At 40.8% G+C, this 27,873-nt stretch overlaps 1 protein-coding gene across 2 annotated transcripts; it reads left to right on the plus strand.

Moving 5' to 3' along the window:
* SLC16A14 (solute carrier family 16 member 14) lies at window positions 1-27,873 on the plus strand. 2 transcript variants are annotated; one of them, XM_030576518.1, is made up of 5 exons: window positions 1-304; window positions 6,236-6,512; window positions 10,237-10,380; window positions 19,039-20,034; window positions 26,694-27,873. In XM_030576518.1, exons 2-5 carry the CDS (start codon window positions 6,251-6,253, stop codon window positions 26,840-26,842), a joined length of 1,551 nt encoding a protein of 516 aa, XP_030432378.1. In that variant the 5' UTR covers window positions 1-304; window positions 6,236-6,250; the 3' UTR covers window positions 26,843-27,873. The 2 variants fall into 2 exon arrangements, with proteins under 2 accessions (XP_030432378.1, XP_030432379.1); XM_030576519.1 differs by lacking the exon at window positions 10,237-10,380.

Genomic DNA, 27,873 nt, shown 5'->3' on the forward strand with positions numbered 1-27,873 from the left:
AGAGAGCGTGTAGAGCTGAAATTGCCCTGGATGGATACAGGATCATGCGGAAGACGAGCTGTCCTGGGGGCAAAAGGGCAGCAATCGGCCGCAGCCTCCTACCAAAAATAAGCCCCAGTCCAGCACCCCCCCGGGCCAAGGGGAGGGAACCGGCTGGGCTGGCGCGGGGAGGCTGAGCGGAGCCTGGGCTGAGGATGATAGGCAGGACGGCAACAAAGCCAGGGGCTTGGAAGAAAGCAGCAAGTTTCGGCGAGAGCCGGGAATAAAGCCCTGCGAGCCGCAGGGCTGGCTCAGGCCCCGAGCGGTGAGTGTGGCTGGGCCGGCGCGCTGCAGGGGAGGCTGCTCTGTGGACCAGAGGGGCTGAATGGCACCGGGACATGGCGAGGGGGCAGGATCCGTGGCATGGAGCCGCATCGGGAGACAGAGAGGTTCCGGGAAGGGAGCTCAGCTGAGTGCGGAGGCGGCACCGCTTTGTCTGTGGCTCTGGGGGAGAAGCGCTGCTGCAGCAGCGCGGTAACTAGCGGTCATTCTTTGTGCTACCGGCAGGCAGAGGAAGGGTGCAGCCTGCAGGGCTGGTAACCTGCCCGAAAGCGGCATCACGGCTGCAGGCATCTCCCCTCCGCCACTGGAGCTCTCTCCCGCGGACAGCGCATGAGCAGCTTACTCAGTTTCCTGTTATTTTCCTCCTTTTCCCCACGCTCAGGGGCAAGCGTTAACCCCTTTGCATTCAGTGATCTCTAGGGCCTGCCAGCCTCTGTCAGCGTGTCTGTCTGCGGTGGCTGAAGTTCTGAGAAATTTGCTATGTGGTATTACTTTCTGAGTCAATGGTCCTGATTTAAATTGGAAGGGGGAGCACATAGGATCTGAATCCTGGAAACCGTATATGTACAATCTGGAAAAAATAGCCATCTCCAAGAATATTTTCTAAAACCATTTCCACAACAAACATTTCATTAGCTGCAAGGCTCTCCTTTACTGGAATCCAATGGGAGAAAAAAATCTGTTCTCAGGTCTTAGTTCCATATTCTGCTTCCCCTAATAACCATATTACATGCTCCTAGGGAGAGAATAGCATCAGGAACAAGATCCATCATATGGATCCTATAACAACAGCAAAGAGTGAGAAAAATAGCCAGAGTAAGAAACATAGTGTTGTAGTTGAGGAGCATGGAGACCTGTGTTCTTGCCCTGACTCTGCCAAAGACTTCCTTCATGACCTTGACCAACTCACTTAGCCCAACATTTTCAAAAGAAGTCTCTGCACTAGATTTCATGCACTTCATGCAAGTGAAGCCACCTTAGGCATGATTTAGTTAAGTGCTGAATTTTCACATTTCCACTGAAGTCAATGAGGTGTTAACCTGAAGATCAGACTAAATGTGTTCCAGGCTGGGCAAACAAAAATTAAAGCACCCAAAATTGGAGGCCACTTTGTAAATGTCGCCCTTAACTTTTCTGTGCCCTGGTAAAATGGGGATATTACTATTTAGGGTACCTAGCTGGGGTGTTGTGAGGACAAATTTGTTACTATTTATAAAAAAATTAGAGTTCTTTGATGGAAGTTGCTATAAAAGTGCAATATTCTATAATTTTAACATTAAAGATAATCAACCACTGGAACTGGTTGCCTGGGGATATGGTAAATTCTCCTTCACTTATTGTGATGTTCCCCTCTGGTGTTGTCTGGACCAGTGATCTGCCACTCCCATCCTTGACTCTGGGAGCCAGCCTTATCCTGCTCTGCTGTGACAACCCCCACTCCTGGGCTGTTCACGCACAGTGTCTGGCGTGTAAGTTGCTCCCAGCTACTTGCAAGCAAATGATACTAGCCAATATCTCTGGTCCCAGATGCAACCCTAGGAATCTCGGTCTTGCAGTGTCCAGTTACGTCCACTAGATAATGCAAGCTTATACGAGTTTGTCAATTTAACAAAGAAATTTATATGTACCAGGCTTGTTATCCCAAGGGGAGCCTCTGACACACTGCAGACAGAATGCACTGCTTCAGGTAGAATGAACAAACAGATTTATTAGTTGTAAAGATAGATTTTAAGTAATTATAAGTTAAAACATAACATGTCAGATTTGGTCAAATGAAATAAAAGCAAAATATATTCTAAGCTGATCTTAACACTTTCAATGTCCTTAAAAACTTAGATGCTTCTCACCATAGGCTGGCTGGTTACTTTTCAGTCAGGTTCTCCCCTTTGATCAGCGTTTCAGTCGCTTGGTGGTGGTGGTGTCTGTAGATGTAGGTGGAAGAGAGCGAGCATGGCAAAATGTCTCTCCCTTTTATCATGTCCTTTCTTTCCTCTTGGTTTTGCTTCCCCACCTTCAGAGTCAGATGAGCATTACCTCATCACAGTTCTAAACTGACCAAAGGAAGTGGGGGTGACGCCCTCTAGAGTCTAACAGATCCTTCTGTTGCTGCCTAACCCAGTATCCATTGTTCCTGTGAAGCTGGGCTGGGTTTGTCCCATCCATGCCCTGATGAGGTGTGAACTGCCTCTCTGCTCTTGGAGAGTTTTTGCATGGGCTTGCTTTAAGCCATGAGGATATACTTTCAACCTCATAACTACATACATGAAATTATAACCTATAACCTTACTATAACATTACTGTAACATCACTATAACAACCATGCTCAGTGCATCATGAGCCTTCCGAAGACACTCAACATGGCAAACTTTGCATTAGATACCACACAATCATTTTATAAAGATGAACATGGGGGTGTAGAGGGTGTTCCCCCAAGCTACAGAATGTCACACTTATACTCTTTAAATCAAGACTGGATGTCTTTAAAAAATATATGCTTGAGTTCAACCACAGGTTGTAGTGCTAGATGCAGGAATCACTGGATGAAATCTAGGGCCCGATTTATACAGGAGGTCAGAGTAGATGATGACAATAGTTCTTTCTGGCATTAATATTTATTAAACTATTCATTCACCCGAGAAGGCAGTTAACATCATGCAGAAGTTGCTTCTCATTCTCCTCAATGAGTTAAGTGAGATAGGCAGACACCTGACAGTCCTGCAAGCAGAACTCCCACGAGACTTTATGGGTCCTATCTAGTAGATGAAACTGCTATGTTGGGTGCACACTGGATGAGGAGCCCTTAAAAATCTAGCCTTGTTTCACAGAGGGAGTTGCTAGGTGCTGAGCATTTGAAAAATCTGGTCCTTTTTAATGTGTCTAAATGGGAGCTGAGCTCTTTTGAAGATTTGGCACCCCTTATGGGCGCTGAGCATTTGAAAACTGATTCTGAGCTCTTCTGACTGGCTCTTAGAAGCTACTGCCACATCCAAACCCAGTCACAGGTGAAGGGAGTTAGGGTGGGGGTATCATGCTTTGTTGTTGTGACTGTGGATCTCACAATCTTGTCTGGTTCGGGGAAATATGTATGGCTTTGCATATAAGCTGTTGGCACTTGTGCTATAATTTCTTTACAATTTTGCAGTTGCAAAGAGTGTCCTCTGCTTCTCTGACTTCTAAGGTACTACATTCTACTTAGATACATGCACAATGTAATAGGTCAAGGGTGTGCTGAGTCATGAGTGAGGAGAGCAGCCAAATGTCCAATCCTAGCTCTGTTCAGCATTTGAGAGTTTGCACAAGTATTGCAAGTGACCTTTCCTGCTTGTGGCTGTATTTACATACAGATTCTGGACTAAATATAAACATGAAGGGAGGTTAATAGTGCAAAAGTGAGAAAGAATCCAGTTCATACAGGGTAAAAATAAGCATTTCCCTTTTACCCAGGGTTAATGGATGTTGTTGCAAGTCTGCCACTAACTCAGATCACTTTGTTATATCAGTTTATTTGTCTGGGGCCATGCTTACTGTTGTTAAGTGAGCAGTTTCTTTGCTATTGTAAATAGGATGAGTATCGTTGCTGGACATAAGTCCCACTGAAAAAATGTTACTGCTTTAAGTTACTTTTGTTTTAAATTATTTTTAAAATATTTAAATATTAAATAAAAATTATATTAAATAATAAATAAAAAATATTTAACAATACACAAAATGACTGTACAGTGTCAGTATTTAGGAAATTTGATATAATGTTTAGTGAATATATAACCCCCATATAGATAAATCAAGATTACTTTTTCAATGACTAGTGGTTTGGGGTGCCTCAATCTTTGGGCAATCTGAGATAGTTTATAGGGCTTGACTGTGAGAGAGCAGGGCCAAATTCTGTCCTCCTTTATACCTATATAGCCTTACCGATGTCACCATTCTGTGGGCTTTGTCTTGTTTGTGCCTTGCCTGTTATTATGTCTCTGCTGTTGTTGTTTCTGTGTTGACTGTTATTTGTGTAACAATGGCATTGAGATGTACTAGAAGGCAACATATGAATTTAATTGATCATTAGAATTCTGCAAGAATTGGATTTTGTTAGTGATGAATAAGGTCTCTTATTTATTGAAAAATATCACACATTACTTTAAGTTATGCATTTAATCTCTTAAAAGTAGCTATTATTTCAAGAATCATATTATACTATTAAATGGGGTATATAGAAGACCACCAGAAATTGTTTCACTGTTTCTAATATATTTTCTTTTGTCTGTTTCTGAAGCCACTTCTTGTTGCCATTTCTTCAAGGTGGAGAGAGAAAAAACATACTTTATCTGGTAACTTGTACCACTAAGGTTCCCAGTCTCCATGAAAACCTCTGTGGTGCTCCATAGTATTGTAATATTTGAATACATCACAGGATAAATGGAGAGTTGGTTCTGCATCTTGACTCATTCAGTTAAAAATTGCCTGTGGAGTCACTTGAAATTATGTTTATTGTTTCTGGGTTGTGCTCTTCATTTGTGGGGACTAAAGAACAAACCAAAAGTCAATTTAATTTGAGACCAAGTCCTCCATACCTTATGCACCCAAACCTTCCCACTGTGCTAGATTCTGATCTACACTGACATAAATTTGGAGTAACTCACTGATCTCAGTGGAGTTACTATGGATTTACGACAGCATAACTGAAAGCCTAACAATGTAATTAGACAGTATACCATACTGACTTTAACTGGAGCTTGAGTTATGCAAGGAAGGTAAGATCAGGCCCCTGCTCTATAATTTATGCAAGCAAAACATCTCGAAGATCACGGAATCTAAATATTTTTCATTATTTTCTTCTTTCACCCTTGTCCCACCAATACGAAAAATAATAAATCCCAAGATTACCATTCTTTCTGCAGAGAAAACCAATTGTAATCTGATTTATCTTTTAGTTATTATTTCCTTTTTATTAAGCTTTATAATTTTGAACACAAAGACACAATCTATTTGTGGATCTGGGCCAAAGTGACAAATAAGGCAAATTATAATGAACTCACTTACATCACATAGATAAGTACAAAACCCAGCAAGATACAAACAATACACACACAGAGTGTAGTTTTTCCATGCATTTTATATTTAAACTTATTGAAATGCTGTTATTTTACTGAAAACCACATGAAGGCACATCTGTATTGAAACGCAGTAGTGAAATTTGGCTATGTCCAAATTTGTTATAAAACTGTTCCATTTGTAAAAAATCATGATCTAAATCGTGACCCAAGCCCTCCATGTGTAGCTCTCATCCCTCCCACATGGGAGAAAGGGGTACCATTCACCTCTGCAATACCATCCCTGCTTCCTGAAACACAGGAATGTGTGGGGGAGTGGAGTAGGCAGGGCTATCCTGAGACTGGCTAAGAGAGATGAACATCATAATCCCACAGATTTTCTCATGGAAAAGCAGTACGTAGAGGTGATCAAAAAAAAAATTAGAGCTTCAAAAATGTAAATTTTCAAAATATTTCAATTAAAAAAAAATAAGAAGAAACTATGAAAAAAATGTTTGTAAAATCCCCCTCCCCTATTTTTGGAACTATACAGCTGGTTGACACTTTGTGACATTTCAAAATGTTGAAAATGAAAAACAAATTCAGAAATATTTGTGCAACATTTTTTCATTTTTTTACCAGCTCTAGCAACATAGATCTAGCCGGAGGCTCTCTTACCTATTTACTTGTAGAAGTGGAGCTAAGGTGGTGGTTGAATAATACTGCCCTGTGGTCCCCATACTGTTCCTGTATGCAGAAACCCCACCAAATGCTGGAAAATAGGTTGGGGAACTATTTCATCTAAACTGTTAAAAAATAAAAACAAATAACTATTACAAACCTGTACCTGTTTTCTGTGCATACTGAAAGCATTTATTTTGCCGTTTCAGAATACTGTGGGGAAAATGTGCACCACTCAAGAAGATATTGGATATGATTTTGAAGATGATTCAAAAGATAAGACGAAGACACTTAAGCCTAATCCAAACATTGATGGCGGATGGGCTTGGATGATTGTCCTTTCTTCCTTCCTTGTACATATACTCATCATGGGGTCACAAATGGCCCTTGGAATACTTAACATGGAATGGCTTGCAGAATTCAGTCAAAGTCGAGGACTGACTGCATGGGTTAGCTCCCTTAGCATGGGTATAACATTGATCGTAGGTATGTTCCAATATAATTATATTGCAAAACTGTACAGGTTTAACATAGTATTCTCCTCCCATGCCAAGTATTTTCTTGCACTATTCAAATATGGTAACTGAGTAGGCCATAGTGTTCTTGGACTGTAGTTTTAAAGTCACAAGGCCAAATTCAGTTGTCTACCATAGCAACTGATTTGGGCTGTGGGGCTAAAAATAGCCCCGTAGACATTCCCACTCCAGTTGGAGTCCAGGCTTCAAGCCCCTCCTTCTGGAACTTGGGCTCCAGGCCGAGCTCTAAGGTCTACGCTGCTACTCTTAGCCCTGCAGCCCAAGCCACGCAAGCCTGAGTCAATTGACCTTGGGTCTAAGACTTGGCACCACAGGCTTTTCTTTGCAGTGTAGACGTACCCTGGCATGTGAGCCATGTAGTCAGAGGGAGGCAGGAAGCAGCAGTGAAGCTGGGGGGAAACAACAGCAAGGTGAGGAGGAAGAGCAGTAGGCAGTCATGTAATGTATATCTGAGTGGTGCCAGCTAACTGCCCAGTGGGTGCTGAATCAGTGGGTGCTGAATCAGTTGGCAGAAGTATCAGGAGTGGGAGAAAAATAATAGTCCTTCCAAAAAGCTTGGAGTCTATCTTAGAGTCAACTTGGGAGGTCGAGAGGTAGGCTGAAAGGAACAGAATTAGGGACTGATTCTTCACTATCTGATGCTTTGTGCTGTCATTTCACATGTGCAAAGTCTAATACCCACTTCACACAAGTGTAAAAGAAAGCACAAGGTGCAAGGCAGTGTAGAATCATATTTAGAGTCTGTCTGAGGTGTGAACAGCCTGCCTGGAAGAGGGGAGGCTTGGAGGAAGATGGAGAGTCCCTAGAAGACCCTAAAATATTAGTGTAGCTGGGTCCCATTAAGTCTTAGTTCAACCCAGAAAAAATTGGAATATTCTCTGCTCGATGTAAGGTGCAATGTCTGTCAATATTGTTGGAGTTAGGTGTACACATCCTACATGATTAAACTCTATGCAATCTCAGTTACTTCAGTGGGGTGCCAAGGAGTCCTAGTCAGGGCAGGATTTGACCAAACCCCACAGAGAGCAAGGTAAATCTTGAATCATGCTAGGACAGTCTATATTTCCCTAATACTCAGAAGCTGTAGTTTATTTTTGGTTTTCAAGAATGAAAGGCAAACAAGTAACTAAAATATCTTTTAGTTGAAATATGTCAATCATTAATAATTAACAATGAAGATAATTTGGGATAAAATTAAGTTCCAAAGTCATAAAGGCTTATAATAGTTAAAATGTCATTAAAATCACTAACACTCTCAGAGCAGCATTCAACCACTTCTCCTCTGTGCTTATTTACATATTTCTTTGTCAGAGTTTTACAGACAGGCCTCTTATTTTCAGATGAGTGGTGGGATGCACCACCTGCCTCTGCAAAAGTTGATACCATCACTAATACTTAAATCAATGCAGGGAATGCTGCTCTCTTTGCTATTTAAAGGATAGATAGATAGATAGATAGATAGATAGATAGATAGATAGATAGATAGATGTTGACTTTCAGAGATCTGTACAGTGACTAAAATAATCTAGATTAACAGGGTTGCAGAAGCAATTCCAATCCTTCTCTAGGTGTATTTGTCTATTGCATGTATGCCTGAGAGAGAGCTTTCCAGATCTGCACTCCCAGGGATATAAGGTGCCATATTTTGGCTGTTAAACAGACCACATGTATTTGGTCCCCCTTCACCTGAGTGTAAATAGATTATCCTGTAGTACCTGTCACAGGCTTAGTGACACATTTATAAGAGTGGTTAAATAACAGCATCAAATGGGATCAACAGGACAAAGTGCCAAGATAGATTAAACAGAAAGTTCTATGTAATCACATCCACAACAAGCAGTGCAGGGCCATCCACTGAGTCTGAATCACTAACATCAACAGTTTAGGATCAATATTAGAAGACAGTAGCAATTTAAAAGACTCTCACATCCTGCTGAATCTTATAATTTTGTTAAGTACTCAGGTACCTAGGTAGACAAAAGGCACAATTTTGTTAAATCAAATGCAGAAATCACATTAAAAAAACAAAACATACATCTCATAAGCAAAGGAACAGGATGTTTATGTGCAGTACTATCAACCACTGCACAAGATACAAAACTTACTTCATGCCTACTAAATACATAGCAGAGGACATTCTACAAATATGCATGCCCTTGAATGTGACAAAAGACTTATACTGTGGGTGTTGTTTTCACTGCACATGGTGGAGTTCCTTCACCATGGTATTTGACAGTGGTTCATAGACTACTGTCATCTGCCTCCTCACTAAGTTTGCTGGCTGTCATGATGCTTGACATTTCTGAAAGTTGATGTGAGGATCAAGGATAGTTTAGAGTGAAACATCTGGGAAATGGATTACATCAATCACAAGTTCCCTAAATTTACAAAGTGTTGAGGGATGTATCCTTCAAAGAATGTCCAGAATCAGCTTGATATGACTGGTTGCTAAATTATGCTCTGTGATTTACCATGGGCAAATCCATGTGAGTAGGTGTATAGCTACTTAAATGTGCTGCATTGGCAGTGGAAGTATACTGGGGTGTTGTAGCTGGCAGGCCCTAGATTTAAGTGTCAGGGAGCTATTGAAAGGGTGTTCCGGAGGGCTCAAGAGTTTAGCATTAATTTTCCTGGCTGTCCAAAAGAGCCCATCTGTTGCTCTTTAAGGCATGGAACAAGGCTCATCTTTTCTCAAGAATTTAGTTAATGGGGAATGGACCGATTATGTTATTAAATTCTATACATGCATCTAAGTCATAATAGAGTACATTTTATACATCAGTAAATAAATAAATAAATAAATAAAAGTATCCCCACCTCTCTAGAAGTTGTGAAATAGCAACGTATCAAACTAAAGAGTGGATCTTTACTGTAAGACTTGGTCTTCATTTTCACAAATTTTGAGACAGCATAGTGTTTCTCAGCTGTACGGGATAAAAGGTTTCATTTCAGCTGGATCATCGCACCTCGGGGAAAGAGAAAGCCAATGTGAATGGGGTCCCTGAGTTGAGGAAATCCTTCTTTAGAGCATGGAAGCAGACATTTTCACATTGCAACAGACAAATTAGTTGGTCTTCTGCTTAACTCATATCTTGCGTAATGAATCCCCTGAGGAATGTAGATTCAGTGGCTAGAATCTTGATTCCACCTGCGAGTACAGTGTGGGAGGAGGGGAATACTACAGGTAGAGGGAGGCAGTTGTGGTTCCTCATCCCAGAGAAGCAGGGGTTGGGGAGACTCGTTGCTGGGTCAGGGAAGCAGCTACACCATTACTGCAGACTTTCCTCTAGCAGAGAATTAAACTGCTGAGGGGGAATTCTTTGCTGACCGTTTTTTGTTAATTTGGTTGCAGCAGCATGAAGTGGATTTAGGAGCAGGATTCTGTGGTCTACTAAGCATCTGCATTATCATAAGCCACTGGAGATGAAATAAAGAACTTTGAATTGAGGTATTGGCAGAGTTATTAGCCAAGGGCCTCGAGGAGTTAACTGAATGACATTTTTGAGGGCCTAAAGGGGTTAACAGGAAAAAATAATCCTTTTAATTGAATTTAACAATTTCAATTAAACTGTTTCATATTTTGTTTGAAAATGATAGTTACGGCTTTTAATAAGTTTCACAGTAAAGGCTTTACACAAACCTTTTAGCAAATTCTTCTTCATGTTCTGTGACAGGTCCTTTCATTGGTTTATTCATTAACACATGTGGGTGCCGCAAGACAGCAATAATTGGCGGGATCTTGAGTGCCCTAGGCTGGGTATTGAGTGCCTATGCCTCAAATGTACATTACCTCTTCATTACATTTGGCGTGACAGCTGGTAAGCAATATTTATATTTGGAAATGCTTTTAAATAGTGTCAGTATCTTCTGGCAGTCCATTTGCTGAGAACACAAAAGTAGCTAAGATTGTTCTTGGATCATTTTAATATTTGATTTTTTTAAAACTTCTGATAAAGTGATTTTAGGTGGGGAAATGGCATTTAACAATTTTTCTTTTAGTTTATTCAGCTTGCACAGTCAAACTAAAGTTATTGTGCTTTGGTTTTAGACATAAGAGGCAAGGTTCTGCTCTCACTTTGAGGTCAGTGGAGTTATTCCAAATTAATACTGATGCATGGGATAGATTGTAGTCCAATGGGCCTGATTTTTATTCCACACCATTTTTACATTAGTGTAACTCCATTGTCTTTAACAGAATTATACTAGTGAAAGTGAGAGCAACATCAGATCAAATGGCTATTTTTGTCATGCAAGTTCTATCATACAGCATGTGAAGATGTTTTGTCAGTGGTGGGATGGCATAGAGGTCACTCAGCCATGCCACCTTTCTGTCAGGGATGGCAGCACAGGCTGGTCCTGCCTTGGTTTATAAACAAGCCCAGAAAGACCTTTTTTAGTCAGAGGTACCCCCTCTTCCAAGGGTCTCATTTAATTAGTAACAATCATAAGCATAACTAGGACCTTACTCAGATACAGCAGGGGCATTTGTCATCTCAGGCTCAGTCCAGCTAGTTTCTTCCTTCAAGATACTCTTCCTTCCTGTGCCTGGAAAGAGTTTCTTATTTTGTTTTGGAACCTTTCCTGGTTCCTTCTTTGGAGTCCTCCTTTTCTGTGCTTTTTTTAGCAGGAGTCCCCAACTTGGAACTGCGCTGTATTTTTTCCCTCTCTCCTTAAACTGAAGTTCCTCCTCAGCTCTCCCCTCTGAAAGTGAGTTCTTTTAACAAATTGTCTGGTCCTTCTTAAGGTGGAGCCCTCAGTTCTACTCTCTGGACCTGGGTTGTGGGTTAGTCAGCTGTAGAGCCTTTGCCAGCTTCTCCCTCATCTGGCACTTTCCTTTCATTATTAGCCCTCTAGGTGCTTCACAGATCAGCCTTTCCCTGCTTATATCTCCTGGTGTCTGCTTTGATATGAGGGAGGAGACTACCTTTATGCTGGTTCCCTTCCCCCAGTTTATCCGCAATTTGTTTGGGGGCAGGGGAGCTCTGCCCCACCCTCTCTGAAAGACTCCTGGTCCTGGGCTCTTAAAGAGACAGTGAAGGGATTTCCTCCCAAACGCCACTCATTCCTCTGAAGTGCCACTCATATATGTAACACATACTTTATATCTATATCTATAGATATAGCTACATAGCTGACCTCTAGGCACAACTGCCTTTAAAGGGCAGACACAGTGCTATCACAAAGCTTCCCCCTCAAGAGCCAATCTATAGCCAAAATGTAGACTCAATTAAAGTTATCATTTAGCCATGTTACCCAGACAGGGAGGCACTTTTTGTTTAGCTGCTACCAGGAAGACAACCAGTATGCTTGGCAATATCTTTTTCATGGGAACCATCCTTGGCAATAGCCTTATCTTCATCAGAAAAATTTAAGTAACCAGGATCTGAGGTTCTCTCTGTTATAGGTAGCCCATAGGGTGCATGTGATCATCCATAGTCCATGGCATGTCATAATTTATACCATGCACCTGTGTACCTAGATGGTAGAATCTCTTTGCCACCTCCTGTCTTGTTAACAGAACTGGTATTTCACCACAAATAAACTTTTCTGTGGTAGTGGCCTCCTGATCTTCTGGAGACGAGTCTCCCTGGATGCACACATCCAAGTTAAGGATATCTCTGTTCAGGTTCAGATCCCTTTCAGGGTTTCCAAAAACCAGAGATTGCAGTGTTTTGCCCACAGCTTATAATATCTCACTTAGCAACACCCACTTCTGTTCTTTCTTCAGCCACACTATTTTATGGATGATATTCAATATGTGAAAATCACCTTTAGCTTCCTCTTTCTTTGGAGTAGAACTCTTTGTTTTTTTTGTTTTTAGCAAGGATGTGGTTGTGGCTTTACCTTGTAGCTTTGTCACTGTCCCATGTCTTCGGACCTATGGCCAGGCAGCTCTTAGCTTCAATCAGCTGATGTAAGTCCTGGCTCAGTCCATCTTTTTGTTGTAGTGGCTTCACCCAGCATGATTCCAGTTCTTTTCACAAGGTAGTCACTTCAGCTAAGAGGCTCTCCAGCTCTTTATCTTTAGCCAAATTGGACTTCAAGCCTGGTTGGACCTTAAGATCTGGAGCTTAGTCCCTTCTGCATCAACAAACACTATTATTTCTCAGTGTCTTTTTCAAGTCTGGAATGAGCCAGCTTCTGTTCTTGCTGTATATTTGTGCTAAGATCTGGTCTCTGGAGGAGTGCATCTCTTTGAGTTCCTGCAAGGTCTCGACTTTTTGGCTCTTAACAGTGTTCAGTTCTACTAGATGTTCTGCTTTGTTCTTAACTGTAGCAACCTTTTCTTCTAGCTCTCCCCACTCCATTAGGGTTTGGGTTTGTTAGATAGCTGGTAAGAGGACCACTGCTATATTTGTGACTGATAATGCTAAGTCTTTCACTGGGTAGTGAGTCTGCCCATCAGAGACTCTTGCATAGATGCCAGTAGCAGGGGCGGCTCCAGACATCAGCACGTCAAGCGCGTGCTTGGGGTGGCAAGCCATGGGGGGGCGCTCTGCTGGTCGCAGCGAGAGCGGCAGGCAGGTTGCCTTCGGCAGCATGCCTGCGGAGGGTCTGCTGGTCCCTCGGCTTCGGCAGACCTCCCACAGGCGTGCCGCCGAATCTGCGGGACCAGGGACCTCCCGCAGGCAAGCTGCCGAAGGCAGCCTGCTTACCGTGCTTGGGGTGGCAAAATACCTAGAGCCACCCCTGGCCAGTAGGTCCTGTTGCAGCTTCTGGTTACAGAGCTGCAGAGATCTCAGCTCTTTGTCCTCCCTTTGCTGATTTGCCTTGATTTTGGCCCAGCTGTCATTGCAGAGAGCTTCCTTCTCTGTCTGTAGCTGCTAATCTTCATGCAGTGTGAGGATATACATAAGGCCTACAGGGGAATGGAATATTTTATGTACAAAAAAAGCACGGACAGTAGAAGGAAGCATATTAATAATTACCACCAGCAATACTGTAAACAAATTCTCCCTTTTTTTGGGCACAATCCAACTCACATTGAAATAAGTGGGGGTCTTTCATTGTTTTCAGAGGAATCAGATCTGGGGTAAAGTTTTCAAAAGTGTCTAAGTAACTTAGGAGCAAAAGTCTGATTTTTAAAAGTGTTTAGGGGACTGTCTCATTGAAAGTCAGTATGAAAATGCAGCTTAATAGTCTAAGGGTATGCCTAGTCTTCAGTCACAGAGTGTGACTGCATCTTGAGAAGACATACCTGAGCTAGCTTTAATCTAGCTAGCTTGGATACAGGAACAGTGAAGCTGAAGTGGCACGAGCTTCAGCGTGGATTAAACACCCAAATAATTACCCAGGGTTCAGGGCGGGCTTGTATAGCCTACACTGAAGCTTGTGTTGCGGTGTACCAGTACCCAAACTAGCTAGATTAAAGTTAGCTTGGGTGTGTCTACATGAGATGCAATCACAGCTCAGATTGTGATATAGACATACCCAAAGTGATCTAGGGTATGTCTACACAACATTTTGCAGAGAGCCTCTCAGCCTGGGTTTAAACATTCTGTTGATCTGGGCTGGGAAGCTCACTCCAAAATGCTGTGTAGACATACTTTAGGTGCTCCTAAAAAATTTATCCCAGACCTTATGAAAAAAGTCCCAGATTTATTTTAGTTTAAAAACAGCACCTTGTTTTATATCGTTCTTTTGCTTTCTGGAAAGAGAAACTAACTAGGAAAACCTCCCTAATCTTGATAAAAAAGTTGCAGTTAAAAGAAGGGACCAATATGAACTGCAGAAAATCTATGACCCAGAAAACTTCTGTGCTTCCCAAATTTGATACTAGACAGAGGACCAGACTGTACTTCAGTTAGACTCTTTTAACCAAGCCTAATCTCAAAAGCATCTCATAAGTATAACTGCAAACTGAATTTGACATTGTGTTTTCATTGGTGTCTCAAGACAGAAAAGAGTATTAGATTTTTTTTAAAAGAGCTGAGTTAAATTTGGAACTTCCGTCCAGTGGGAAATTCTAACATTTCAGCATTTGTTTTTGTTCCACATTGGGATGAAAAATTTAAATTAGGAATTTTTTCATATAACAATTCCATGAAATTTTTTTGTCTATTTCAAAATTTTTGATCAAAATGAAACATTTTGACATCCCCAAATCAAAATGTTTCATTTCAGTTTAGTGAGCTGACTTGAAACACTTTGCTTTGAATCAGTTCAACATTAAAATACATTTTCCCATAGTGACACATTGCCTTATGGGAGTTGTAGTTCAGAAGCATGATGCCCTCATTCTCCCTAATGGCCAGACTCCATCTCCCATAATATAACAATGGTCACAACAGACACGTGACTTCCATGATGCTTGATTAGAGGCAAAAGTCCCATTACGCTATGGGACATGTAGTCCTCTAGGGAGCCTGTCCTGTAGGAGCGAATGAGGGCCTGAACTACAACTCCCATGATGCAATGTGCTGATAGAGAATTGCAGTTTAAAATTTTCCAGGTCAATTCAAAATACAAGTTTCTTGATTCTGATCAAACTAACCCAAAATAAAATATTTCATTTAGATTTTCCCAGCAGAAAATTGAAAATTTTCAATGAACTTAAATTTCATTTTCTGTGGAACAATCATTCTGATGGAAAATTCCCAACTGATTCTAATTTTTTATTATTATTATTATTTATTTGTTGATACATAGTTTGAAAAAAAGCAATGGAACTGACTGACCAGATATAGGGCCTGATCCTACAGTTCTTGTGAAGTCAGCCCTCCCTTTGGTTACCACAGGAGTTTTGCCTGGGTAAAAGCTACTTGATTTGGCCATGTAATGTAACTGGTATACCATGAACTAAATTCAACCTTGGTGTAACTTCAACATTCAAATCTTCTTACCATACCACATAATTTCTCTTGCTCTTTCTTAGAAAATGACATAGGGATGTCCGTTAACCATTTACACTTTTAATGAGCACAGTAGAAGAATATAAATTAGTATATGTATATCCACTGAAATGAAGGAAGGGATGACTAAACTTATAAAGGAAGGGTTTGGGGATATGCTGAGTGTGAGGACTACATCTTTACAGCACTATACCGTAAGCAAAAATCCTTTATGTACAAAAAAAGTCTCTATTTGCATAGATAGAGGAAGAACATAAGCCTTTGTTGAGCAATGGCTTTAGTACATCAAAGGTGTCAGGAAGATGCCAGTGGTGATGAAGTTTCTTGTAGAGAACTGGCGGCTGCTGGCCTGCCTCCCCAGAACAGGATAGAATGACACCACACCTAGAATCTAGTTCAGGCTCTTTTCCCCAGGGCTTTAGCTTTATTATTTCTACAGAAAGCTAGCACAGCACATTAATCATCCTCACCTCTTACTCCAGAGTTTTCTACAGAGGCCTACTGTTCCCTGTAGGTTTCCACTCTACAGGACACCTGTCTGAGAATTATTCGCAAACCTTCCTCTTCCTCCTTACACCCCAATCCAGGGGCTTCCTGCCAGAGCCTTCTTGCTCCTGGAAGCTCTTGCCTCAGTTCTCCTACCAACTCTGCCTGGGAGTTACCCTGCTCTAGAGACCAAACTGCTTCGTATAGTTTATCTTTTAGTTTCACAGCTGTCTCCCAAATGGCCTACTTGCTGGCTTTCATAACCATCACCTGATCCCTAGCTTTTCAGTCTCAGCTGGGAGGTACCCGAGTCATCACAGATGAGTCTGGGCCCAACTCCCCTTAAGGGGTCAGCTGCCCTGTGACAAGGACTATCTTTCCAAACTCATTAAGACATGTAAGGTCTGACTTAGTCACATATTGTAGATTGTTGTAACTTCTCAGATGCTTTTAACAGTGGTTGTCTGTCACAAACTAGAGTACCTCTAATCCCAGAATCCCTCATCAGAAGGTAGTTATTCACAGCGGTGAGACAAGATGGCAGAAATCACTGTAAAGAATAATTAAGGAACATTTTTTGTGTTTCTTATCTGAGCAACACTTCCATTGAAGAGGCTCTGGATGTAATGCCTCTAGAAAGATGTGTTTGCAACATGAAGCAAGGTGTAGTTCAGGCTCTCACTGAGCTCAACTGGTGGAAAAAAAGATTTGATGTTTGGTCTTTCCCAAAAGGATAAATCAGAAACTACTAGTTGTTTGGAAAAAGCCAAGAGTGATGAATATGGACAAAAGAAATCTTTTTGGAAATTCTGGTGAGATCTAAATGAAGTTCCCTGCCTCCCAAAATCCTTTAAAGAAATTTCCACAAAATCTGCAGAATTTCTGTAAAGAATTTTCTTTGATTTTCTATTCTGCTTGGTATCATTTTATTGATTCTATTAGAGATCACAATAATATAAAAACAATGATGTATAATTAACTCTCATCAGGGCAGGGAGCTTTGCCTATGTGACTCTTTCCTTATATCTGGAGTACCCTTAGGTATAAAGGAATCAATTCTCTCTTTTTTTCATCCTGTCCAAGGAAACCAGACCAAAACTATTGAACTGCAGAATGTAATATGTAGAAATAAATAGCTAACATGAAAACCATATCTGTGTTCTCTAGAGAAATCTGACTGGATGTTTCAAATGAGATTGAGAAGAACTGGGACACTATCAGTGGAGTAATTCTGGTAAAAAATTGGGATCAGGGAGATGTCAGGGATATTCCCCTGCAATGCCATGAGACCTCCCTTCACTGCAACACCAAAAAAGGTTCCCACACTTGTTCTTTTCTCTCCATTGCCCTTAAAAAAGGCTTCCAGCACTTACTTACCTGGGCCTCCTACCAACGGTGCAGTTTTTGACTGGCTCCCATCCTGTGCTGTAGTGTTCAGGCGACTCATTGCATGCCCACCCTGCTGCTAACGCTGGGGTTCTCAAACTGGGGGTTGGGACCCCTCAGGGGGTCACAAGGTTCTTACATGGGGGGTTGCAAACTGTCAGCCTCCACCCAAAACCCCGCTTTGCCTCCAGCATTTATAATGGTGTTCAATATGTAAAAAGTGTTTTTAATTTATAAGAAGGGGTCGCACTCAGAGGCTTTCTATGTGAAAGGGGTCACCAGTACAAAAGTTTGAGAACCACTGTGCTAATGCTATCAGTTTATCTTTTTTCTCTTGCCAACTCCTCTTGATGTACAGTCTTCCTAGACACACCCCCTCCGACCCCATTTCTAACAAACTCCTCCAATGTCTCCTCAACTCCCAGGCTCATCTCCTTGAATCTCCCCCAGTCTCTCCCATCTTTCTCCCCAGACTCATTCTAACTCTCTCAACTCAAAGCCCCTTATTCTCTCTTCCCCAAACTGCCTCTCGCCCCAGGCTCTTTCTCCTCTTCCACATCCTTCCAGCTTCTTGTCCCTTTCCTAAAATATCCCTCTTGGTTTCCCCTATGTCCTCTCCAGTGCCTGTGCACCCAGCGGCTTTCCCCCCTTTGTCCTGGCCCCACAATCCCCATAGCTGTGTCCCCTGGTTTTGGCCTAAGAGAGGAGAATAGAGGGAGCCACACCCATTCAGCTCCTCAGTCCCCAGTGGAGGGGAAGGGCTCATATAAGGATCCTGCCATGCCTGTCCAGCAATGGGAGAAGGGGGGACAGAGAGCCCTCTGTTGGCAGAAGGGTACTATTACAGGTGCCACACTGCCTCAAGCCCTATCTATTAGCTGATGTGGTAATATCTTTTATTCTTAGCTTCTCCTCTCTGTCCTCTCCCCTAAGCAGCCAACAAAAATCAGGGGGCAGAGAGGGGACAAAGGGAATGGCATTGTCAGCCCCCTCCCTCACAGCCTGAAAGTTAAGGGGAGATGTTCCCCTCTGTCATTTCCTATGATTACACCTATGTATACTGTGTTGCATGCAGTGTTGCAATGGGCTTTGGATCAGGTATCAAAAGCAGCCCATGGAGTTATAAAATGTGTCCTACAGTCACACACACCCCGTAGTTGCAAAGTGAGGAAAAACTGTCTAGCTGCAGGTTTTCATCACTCATTAACTTAAAAAGCAAGCAATTTCTATTTTCTGTCAAATAAGATACAGGTATAAGCAAATATTATGGCTGTGTGCATATACAATTAACACTTAAAATCTATGTACATTTATTCCCACCTCTACCACTGACTTGCTGCATAACCTTGGGCAAGTTACTTGGGACCTGATTTTCAGAAGTGCTGAGCGCGCACAGCTCCTGATGATGTCATATTGACATATGACTGCTCAACACCTCTGAAAATATCTACAGCCATTAGCCTCAATATGGCTTGGTTTTTCTATATGTAAAATGGGACAATACTTACTTTTCAGGGATTGATTAATTCGTGTTTGGAAAGTACTATGGATTTTGGATTGAAGTAAATGATAAATGCAAAGTATTTATTGATTATATTTATATAGAAATTAGGTATAGCCCTTGTATAGGTATAGCACTGGTATGTTGCTAATGTGACTCTTGCTGCTGCAGAGTTTGGGCATCTCTGCTGTATACCTTGCTAAATCTGGATGATTTCAGTAGAGTAGCATGTGATGTTTTTATTTTCACAGGTGTTGGGAGTGGCATGGTTTACCTTCCTGCAGTGGTCATGGTAGGACAGTATTTTCAGAAGAGAAGAGCACTAGCTCAGGGACTTAGTACCACTGGAACAGGGTTTGGAACATTTCTAATGACCGTTTTACTGAAGTATCTATGTAAGGAATTTGGATGGAGGAATGCAATGTTCATCCAGGGTGCTGTGTCTCTGAACCTTTGTGTCTGCGGAGCACTCATGAGGCCCCTTTCTTCCAAGAAGGATACCAATGAAAAGAGTGTTGAGAGAAACAATAGTGAAGATTATCATGCAGAAGCTCTGTTCCATTCTGCAAAGCCCATAAAATCGAATGGGGTAGTACATGAAGAGCAAGAGGAAAAAGAAGGGCCAGCTAATGTCAAAGTGCTTTATAATTTTCAAGCTATGGAGTGCAAAGGTAAAAGCAGACATGGAAAGAATTTGTATGCTCTTTGCATTCTTAAGAGAGCGAGCCAGCTGACTGTTACAATCAAGAATGGGTTTGGAACATGGTACTCCAGCTACTTTGGGGCTGCGTCACTTTTTACCAATAGAGTATTTGTGGCCTTTGTGTTTTGGGCATTGTTTGCATACAGCAGCTTTGTTATTCCTTTTATTCATCTTCCAGAAATTGTCAAACAGTATAATTTATCCACACAGAATGATGTGTTTCCTTTGACCTCGATTATAGCCATAGTTCATATATTTGGTAAGGTGATCCTTGGAATCATCTCTGATTTACCTTGCATCAGTACCTGGAATGTCTTCCTGATAGCTAACTTCACTCTTGTCATCTGTATTCTTATTTTGCCATTAATGCATACATATATTGGCCTGGCAATGGTTTGTGCCCTAATAGGATTTTCCAGTGGGTATTTTTCTCTAATGCCTGTTGTGACTGAAGATTTAGTGGGGATACAGCACCTTGCAAATGCTTACGGCATCATCATTTGTGCCAATGGGATATCTGCACTGCTAGGACCACCGTTTGCAGGTAAATAGTTCAAGTTTCACATCAACATACGTATCTGTGACTACATCTGAATTATTATATACTTGTGATATTATAATAATATGGATAACAAAATTACAGCAGCTCCCGGTCTGATTAGTGTCCCATTTTACATGTATGTGTTTACAGAATACATTCCCCAACCCCAGTACAAACTGCCATCCTTGCAAGTCATTCGAGCTCTGTTACAAACTGTCATTTTTATGGTACATTGTTTAATATAATTGCACATAGATATTTTCTAGCATAGAAAGGGTTAAAATATTTACTTCTGTGTTTTGTGTATCAGAGTTTACACCTGCAGCGTGCATATTTCCAGATGAGAAATCTGCTGTAGTAGGGATTGCCACTGTGCATCACAGGAGGGAGGTTTCATCGTGGGGGAGCACAGACTGGTTTGTACTATCACCTTCTATGGTGGGTCCACCAGGTAGATTTAAATTGTGTTTGTGCTCCAGCAGCATAGGCTCATCAACAGCTGCTGGAGCACACTGTCCAACATTGGGACTGTTCTGCATGCTCCTCCCTTGCCCCTGGGAGAAGTGAAGTTGCAGGCATTGCTACAGTTCTCCTCAAATGAACTTGGAGGGAATCAAGCCCCTTCATTCTACTCCCTAGAAATAATACTTTGACCCAGACTGTGACTGTCTTTTTTGGGTGCATGAGTCAGAAGAAAGCAATAAAGTGCAATGGGTCATCTTCAGTCGGGGATAGCATGGACACTGAGTTGGGTAGAGCCACCACCAGTATTGGGAGAGCTATAGTCCCTCTCTTTCTCTCTACCTGTCAGCAGCGCTGGAATGATGTAGATGAGAGCACATGCTTAATCCTTTCAAAGGGTAGCAAAACTACAACTCTACTGTGCATTCTCCCAAACCCTGTCATTCAGAATTGATCCTAGTAAGAGTTAACATGCCCATGTTTCAGGGGAGAATTTGGCCTTTAATTAAAAAAAAAAGATACAGTGATTGCTCTAAAACAGCTAGCCCTTCTGCTTTTTTATTATGAACCAATGTGGATAACATGGTAACAGGAGTTTATTTTGTGTTTCAAAGCTTTTGAAACAATCTGAATGCAGAATTGAATTGCATCAGTCAAGGAATTGAGGTTGATGTATGGGTTGTCACCGTGCTAAACTCATACTTCTTGAGAAAGATCTTAGAAGGACTTTATCTCTATGTGGGTTCTTAAAAACCTTGTTTTCCTTGAACAAGAAATGTGGACAGCTCATTGAAATGTGCTTGTACAAACTGCAGTGGGAAAGGGGCCTGACTTAACCTGCCTGGCACAGATGTGGTGTCAAGAATTCCAAAGAGGAAATAGTGAGGCGATAGCTAAGAGTAAGTGAAGCAACAGCTGGCTTTAAGTTCCCATGTTATTTTAGCTCAGACCTGATAGATGCAGGTAGTGGCAGGTATATAATTTTGGGGCCAGCATTGGTTAGCATCTGCAAATTTGAGCCCTGCTTCATTCTAAACTTTCAGTGGAGACAGTGAAGCTATTTTTAGAGATTGATCAATATAGAAAACATATTTCATTCCAAGTTTTTAGGTGATCTACCACAATCTTAATATTGTTAAGTAATGTTGTTATTTATTAGTTGAGCTCAGAATACCAGGATGTGAAGATATACAGAAAAAGTTCTTCTATGTTTTCTAAAATATCTCTTTTCAGTAAAACGGCAGCATTTAAAGCCATTTCTCATTGGAACATGTCTGCCAGAAGACTTGTTTCTGTTGATCCTGGGCAGAATTTTAATAATTTCTCCTATTCTAGAGGCCCATGTTCCATAGGAGCCAGCATATCCCCAACACAGGGTGGTGTTAGCCACAAATTTGTATGGCCAGAGCTGCACTGGCAGTTGTTCCACAATTGTCCTTTATGGGGTTTCCTCAGAAGCATCTAATTCTGGCCATTGTTTGCGAGAGGATATGGAGCAGATGGAACACTGCTAACCTAACAGTACAAATCCTATGTACTGATTCAGTGCATCTCTTCAGAAGTATCTGTTAGCAGCATTCCTATGAGCTCTGGCCACAAACTAAAGCTTCCCCCAGTAGACTTGAGGGAGTTACACAGGGTCACCTGGAGCCCACAGCTCCAACCCTAAAACTTCCAGAATCTCAAGGAATATAAGCCCAAATCCCAGTTTATTAACAGTAACAGAGGGAAACAAATTAAAACAAACAAACAAACAAAAACCAGGAAAATCCCATACCCTGAAATTGGGCTCTTTTGTTAGGCTCTTTACTACAGGCCATTGCTTAACAAGAGCTTGCCCCACACTGATTTCCCCTAACATCTCTCTTAAGCTTAAACTAGTTGCTGAATGGTTGGGCTGTCATGGGGTATGTCAGCTGGGCCAAATAATCCACCATCTATGCCAACTGTTCACAACCAATAAAATTGTTGCATGCAAATTAGCTATAGCGTAAGGGTGGTGATTGGTTAAGTTTAGGGTGACCAGATGGGATGAAGAAAATATCAGGACACATGGAGGGGGCGGGGAAGTCCGTTGGCAGAGCTAAAAGAAAAAGCGCGGAGTCCTGCTGGCAGAACAACACAAAATAAAAAAACAGGAGTGCAAAATATCGGGACAAATTGTGTCCCAACCAAACATCGATCGGGACGCAGGACAAATGCCTAAAAATCGGGATTTTATCGGTACGTCTGGTCACCCTAGTTAAGTTACCTCTGCTATCACAATGGTCTAGACTCTTGGTATGGCACAGATACATGCCTTGCTGTCACACAGGTGTAATTTGTAAAGTCAAAAAGGTTGAAAACTTACATATTGGATGGCAACAGAGCACAAATCCCAGTGATGAGTGATCCTGCTGGTATTTTAAACAAAAAGAGCTCTCAGCCATGCTTGTAGTTGTTTCCATTACTTTACACTGACGCAACAGACATTTTAGGCTTCATGGTGACACAAACAATCCAGGAATCTTATTATAAGACTGTTCTATAGATAGTGGAGAGGGTTCCTAGCCTGCACACCTGTTAAGGAATAGCATGCTACCACACTATTTATCTTCCCTATTTGTATGAAATCCATCACCGCAGCATCAGAAGATGTCCTTGCAGACATTAATATGTTTATCTTTATAACACTCCTGTAAAGTAGAGAAATATTATCCTCATTTACAGATGAGGAAACTGCGCCACAAAAATAAGGTAACTAGTCCAAGCTCACACATAAATATTAGGAGTAGAGTCAGAAATTAAACTTAGATCCTCTGGGTCTCAGTCCAGTATCCTAACCACAAGCATTTAACACCTACAAGTTCAATTGCCAATGGTGGTAGGTAGCAGGAAGGGGTAATGTCAGGACCGGCTCTAGGCACCAGCAAACCAAGCACGTGCTTAGGGCAGCACAATTTCAGGGGCAGCATTCTGGCCACCTTTTTTTTTGTGCTCTCGGAGTTTGTTTTATTTTTTATTTTTTGCTTGGAGCGGCAAAAAACCAAGACCCAGCCCTGGGTAATGTATGATTCCTTGCACCAACTTTTATTAACCTGGCCCCATGATTGACTCACTCAAGAACATAAGACTTGAGTAGTGTAATGTTTTAAATTTACTTTAATTTTTTTTCTTTTCAATAGTCTTATGATTTAATTAACCAAAATTAAATTTTTGCTTTCACTACCAGAGAGTAGTTTCATTACATAAACATTTATTGTGTAACTAGTATTAAATGCGACATATATTACATAAGGTTATTTTCTTGAAGGCAGGAAATGATATTATTTCCAAAATTTGGTCTAAATAATGTACAGATCAAGAGTCTTATTCTTGAAAAATAGTCTCATACTATCTTCCTGTGGGAACAGTGACAGTACTTTGCATGTTATATAGAGCATTTCATCAGAAGATTTGACTATGTTTTACAAATATTAATTAGTTATCACAGCTGCCCAGTGATTTGGGTATTTTATACCCATTTTATATTTGAGTAAATTAAACCACAGATGAATTTATTGAATGCACAAGATCACACAATGAGTCAGTGGCACAACTGGGAATAGGACCCAGGACTCTTCTTTAATTAGTCGACAATACTCTCTCCCTTGGAAAATAGAGAAGATGGTGGACTATGCTTTTTCTCTTTGTCCCAGTAAATTTTATGCTTTGGTAATTGAGCTGTTTTTTCCCTCATGAACAAAGCTAACCTCTTAATTGTGCAATATGCCGGGCATAATTCCAAGCTGAGGAGTAGAGGAAGAGGGGTGCCAGCAGGGAACACAGCAAACTAAAAGGGAAGAAGAGGAGATACCTATGCAGTTATACAAAAGGCAAATTTGTGAAGTCATATTTAGAAGAGATTGTAAAAGTTACAGCAGCCCAAGTAAAAGGGTCACACATTCTGACAACTTACATGCGTGTTTACGCCATAATTAATTAATTTCCATCAAGCTAATTGGAAATTTTATATGACTGAAGACTGCAGGATTGGGCTCTTCATGACTTGGGCTCAATTGTATCTTCAACCAATCATATGCAACACCAATTAGAATGAATTCTGTGGTCCTTGTTAAGACAAAACTCCAATAAACTTCAGAGGGAGTTCCATCTATGCAATGACTGTCGGATTGGGCCTATTTACTTCACCAGGAATTTTATACATGTATTCAAGTGCGTATGTTGGCCCTCTATATTTAGTACCAACTCCATCACCTACATATACTGTAGCTGGGTTAAGTAAAATAAACTGGGTAAAATTCACCCTGTGCACAGTGCTAGCATGAGTCCTATGTGTAAGTTAAACCTTCATGCTTCCCTTTGCACAGAGGTGAATTTCACCCAGAGAGTTTTTCTGGACTACTGAGTTAGCAGACCTGACAGAATAGATTTTTTCCATTTAAAATTATTTCTTTCATTTTTTCTTTATTATAATCAGAATTTTAAAAAAACAACATGCAGAAGTGGCAGGGACAATATGGGTCAGAGAAAGAAGAACAATTAAATAGGGTTAGCCAAGTCAGCCCCCTTTGTACTCAGAGGGACGTTAGAAGCAATTTGCTTTATTCCTATCTCTAGCTGCTGGTATAGGATTTATATTTGTTGTCTGGCTTGGAGTTGACCAAGATTGGAGAAACAGAAGCATTCAGAATTTGGTGATCGAGCTTTGCTATTGGGATTTATGTACCAAACAAAGATCAAACTCATACATGAAAGAAATCTGAATAAAACAGAAGGTTTGAGTTACAGACGTTAGCAAATGAACAGTGTAGGGTCTTCAGATACATGTATCACACATCCAGAGACTTATGGGAACCGAGGACTAATTTAGTCTACTGGAGTTTTGAATTTTTGAGTCATTCACTATCTGTGACTTGTTCTAGAGCTTGGATGGAGGACTGAAAACATTTCCATTTACTATTTACATAGTTAGGATGGTATAGCAGATTGACTAGGAGTCTGGGAGCCAGGAGCTCCTACAGTCTAATACCACCTGTGCAACACACTCACTGTATTGCTCGGCGTAATTACTTACTATGTAAGTTTCCCATTTGTAAACTGGAGTAGTAATACTGATCTTTCAATATATGGCCTGATTCTCCACTGCTTTGTACCTTTGCAAATGTGAATGTAAAACAGTCATTCTGATTTAGCAGCATTTTATGTCAATTTTCCACCGGAGTAAATGACTATACCAGGTGCAAAATAATGGAAAATCAAGCCTGTAAAGTGCTTTGTAAATGTTAAATACTAAATATCAGTCGAGCAAGATCCTTACAGTGTAAATCAGTGTAGCTCCACTGAAGTCAATTAAACTATGCTGATTTACACCAGCTGAGGATCAGGGTGTTCCCCAATGCCTCGGTAGAACAACATGTTTTTAAGTTTACTTACAGTTAACACATTCATTGACGCAACTGACCTTTTCACAGTTTGCTATTCTTTATTCCAAGAAAGGTGGCTGGATACAGTTATTAGTAGTAGTAGTAATTTGATCACATTTTTCTAGTTATGTGAAAACATTGGCAAAAACAAGACTGGATTAAGGCAGGAAGATTCCAAGTGGAGGGGCCTATGTTTATAGAAAGAATCTATAAACATGCGCTGCTCCACTTGGAATCTTCCTGCCAGACTTCTAAGATGGACCCTTGTTTTCACCCACACCTGAGTCCTGGCTCTTTCTGGTAAGTAGGTAGCCCAGTCCAAACTCCCATTCAGCCTTGTGCTGCATCCCTCTGAGTCACTCGTGTTTTCTGACCCAGGATCCCAAGGATTCTGCCTTAAGCTTCCCCGGCCAAAATGTTTTGAAAGTCCTAACTTCCTATACCTCACTTCAGATTGGGAATGAAATTCTCCCTTATGGAAAGGACCATCAAAAGGCCTGTGCATATCTGAAACTCCAATTTTGAGGATTTAAATGGGATATAAGTGATGCATAGGCCATGGGTTGGCTTTCTGCACAGGACTGAATAAACCACTGATTTTTGTTAGTTCATTTCTATTTTTATTGTCTAGCGATGGAGACAATTTCCACATTTTTTTTTCAGAAAAGATTTGTGACTTGAATGAAGTATCACCTAATAAGATGCATTCATGAGATAAATGTTTTTTTTAACATTCCTGTTTTATGTTTCTCTGATATGCTCTCTACTGAAAACTATCTTGTCCTTGTTTTGCAGGTTGGATCTATGACATCACACAAAAATATGATTTTTCTTTTTACATTTGCGGTTTGCTCTACATGGTAGGAATAATCGTTTTACTCATCCAACCTTGTATTCAAAAGAAACAATCAAAAGACCAACCCACTGATAACACAAAAGTATAGTTCAATTTATGGAATGTTTTGAAAAGTATATATTAGGTTCATGTCTCTGTTATATAGCAGTACAAAACTGTTATTCTTATAAGACCAACTGCATTGAAGAGTATCACAGTGAATAATGAATGAGCTGCAAAGTGCTGACATTAAATAATTAGTGCTTGTAAAAGCAAGTTTACTGTCACACTTACGATTCTTGGCTTTAGAACTGTCTCTTTAACAAATACAGATGTTAAGAGCTTTCCAGATACAATATCACTATTATTATATTTAGTCAGTGGTTGAAACATTAGTTCTGATTCTTAACTCATGTACAACAGTTTTACACTGATGAAACTATTGACTGCAATGCAGTTACTGCTGATTTACACTAGTGTGAGAAAAGAATCAGGCCTCACATGAATACTTTCCTACTCTGTATTCCAGCTGATCAGAAATGTGTTGTTGAGCACAAGAAAATGGTTGCATTTCTCATCCAGGTATGCATGTGTGTCACTGCAATACTAATAATAATTCAAGGCTACACATAATTTAATATATTTAAAAGAATGTTTCTGTGATATAAAATTGAAATTTTTTTATATTTTTCTGAAAGCACTCTCCAGTCCAAGGAACTCTTTTTGATGTTTTGATTGCAGAACAAATTATCCATTCTCAGCTCATAAGAGAAATGATAAATGAGATACTTAAATATATTCTGATACCAAACCGTACTGAAGTAAAACAAACAAAACAACAAAAACTGGGGAAGGATGGGGAATATTACTGGGGTTCTTCAGCAGAAAGGATAGGCAGCAAAACTAAATGATTTATTGCAAGAGTCTATAAGAAAAGTTAATACATACAGGTAGAGTTTATGGGCCTCCCAATTCTGATCTCAGTGCAGCCAGAGTCAACTTCAGTAGTTACTCCTGATTTACACTGGTGCAACCGAGAACAAAATCTGCCCCTTCCTATGTGTTGCGTGCCTGGATGCTCTGCCAGGACGAGGCCCACACACACAGGTGAATTAATTGGCTTTAATGAAGGTTAAGTGA

Source organism: Gopherus evgoodei, chromosome 9, assembly GCF_007399415.2.
Source record: "Gopherus evgoodei ecotype Sinaloan lineage chromosome 9, rGopEvg1_v1.p, whole genome shotgun sequence".
NCBI classification, from domain to species: Eukaryota; Metazoa; Chordata; order Testudines; family Testudinidae; genus Gopherus; species Gopherus evgoodei.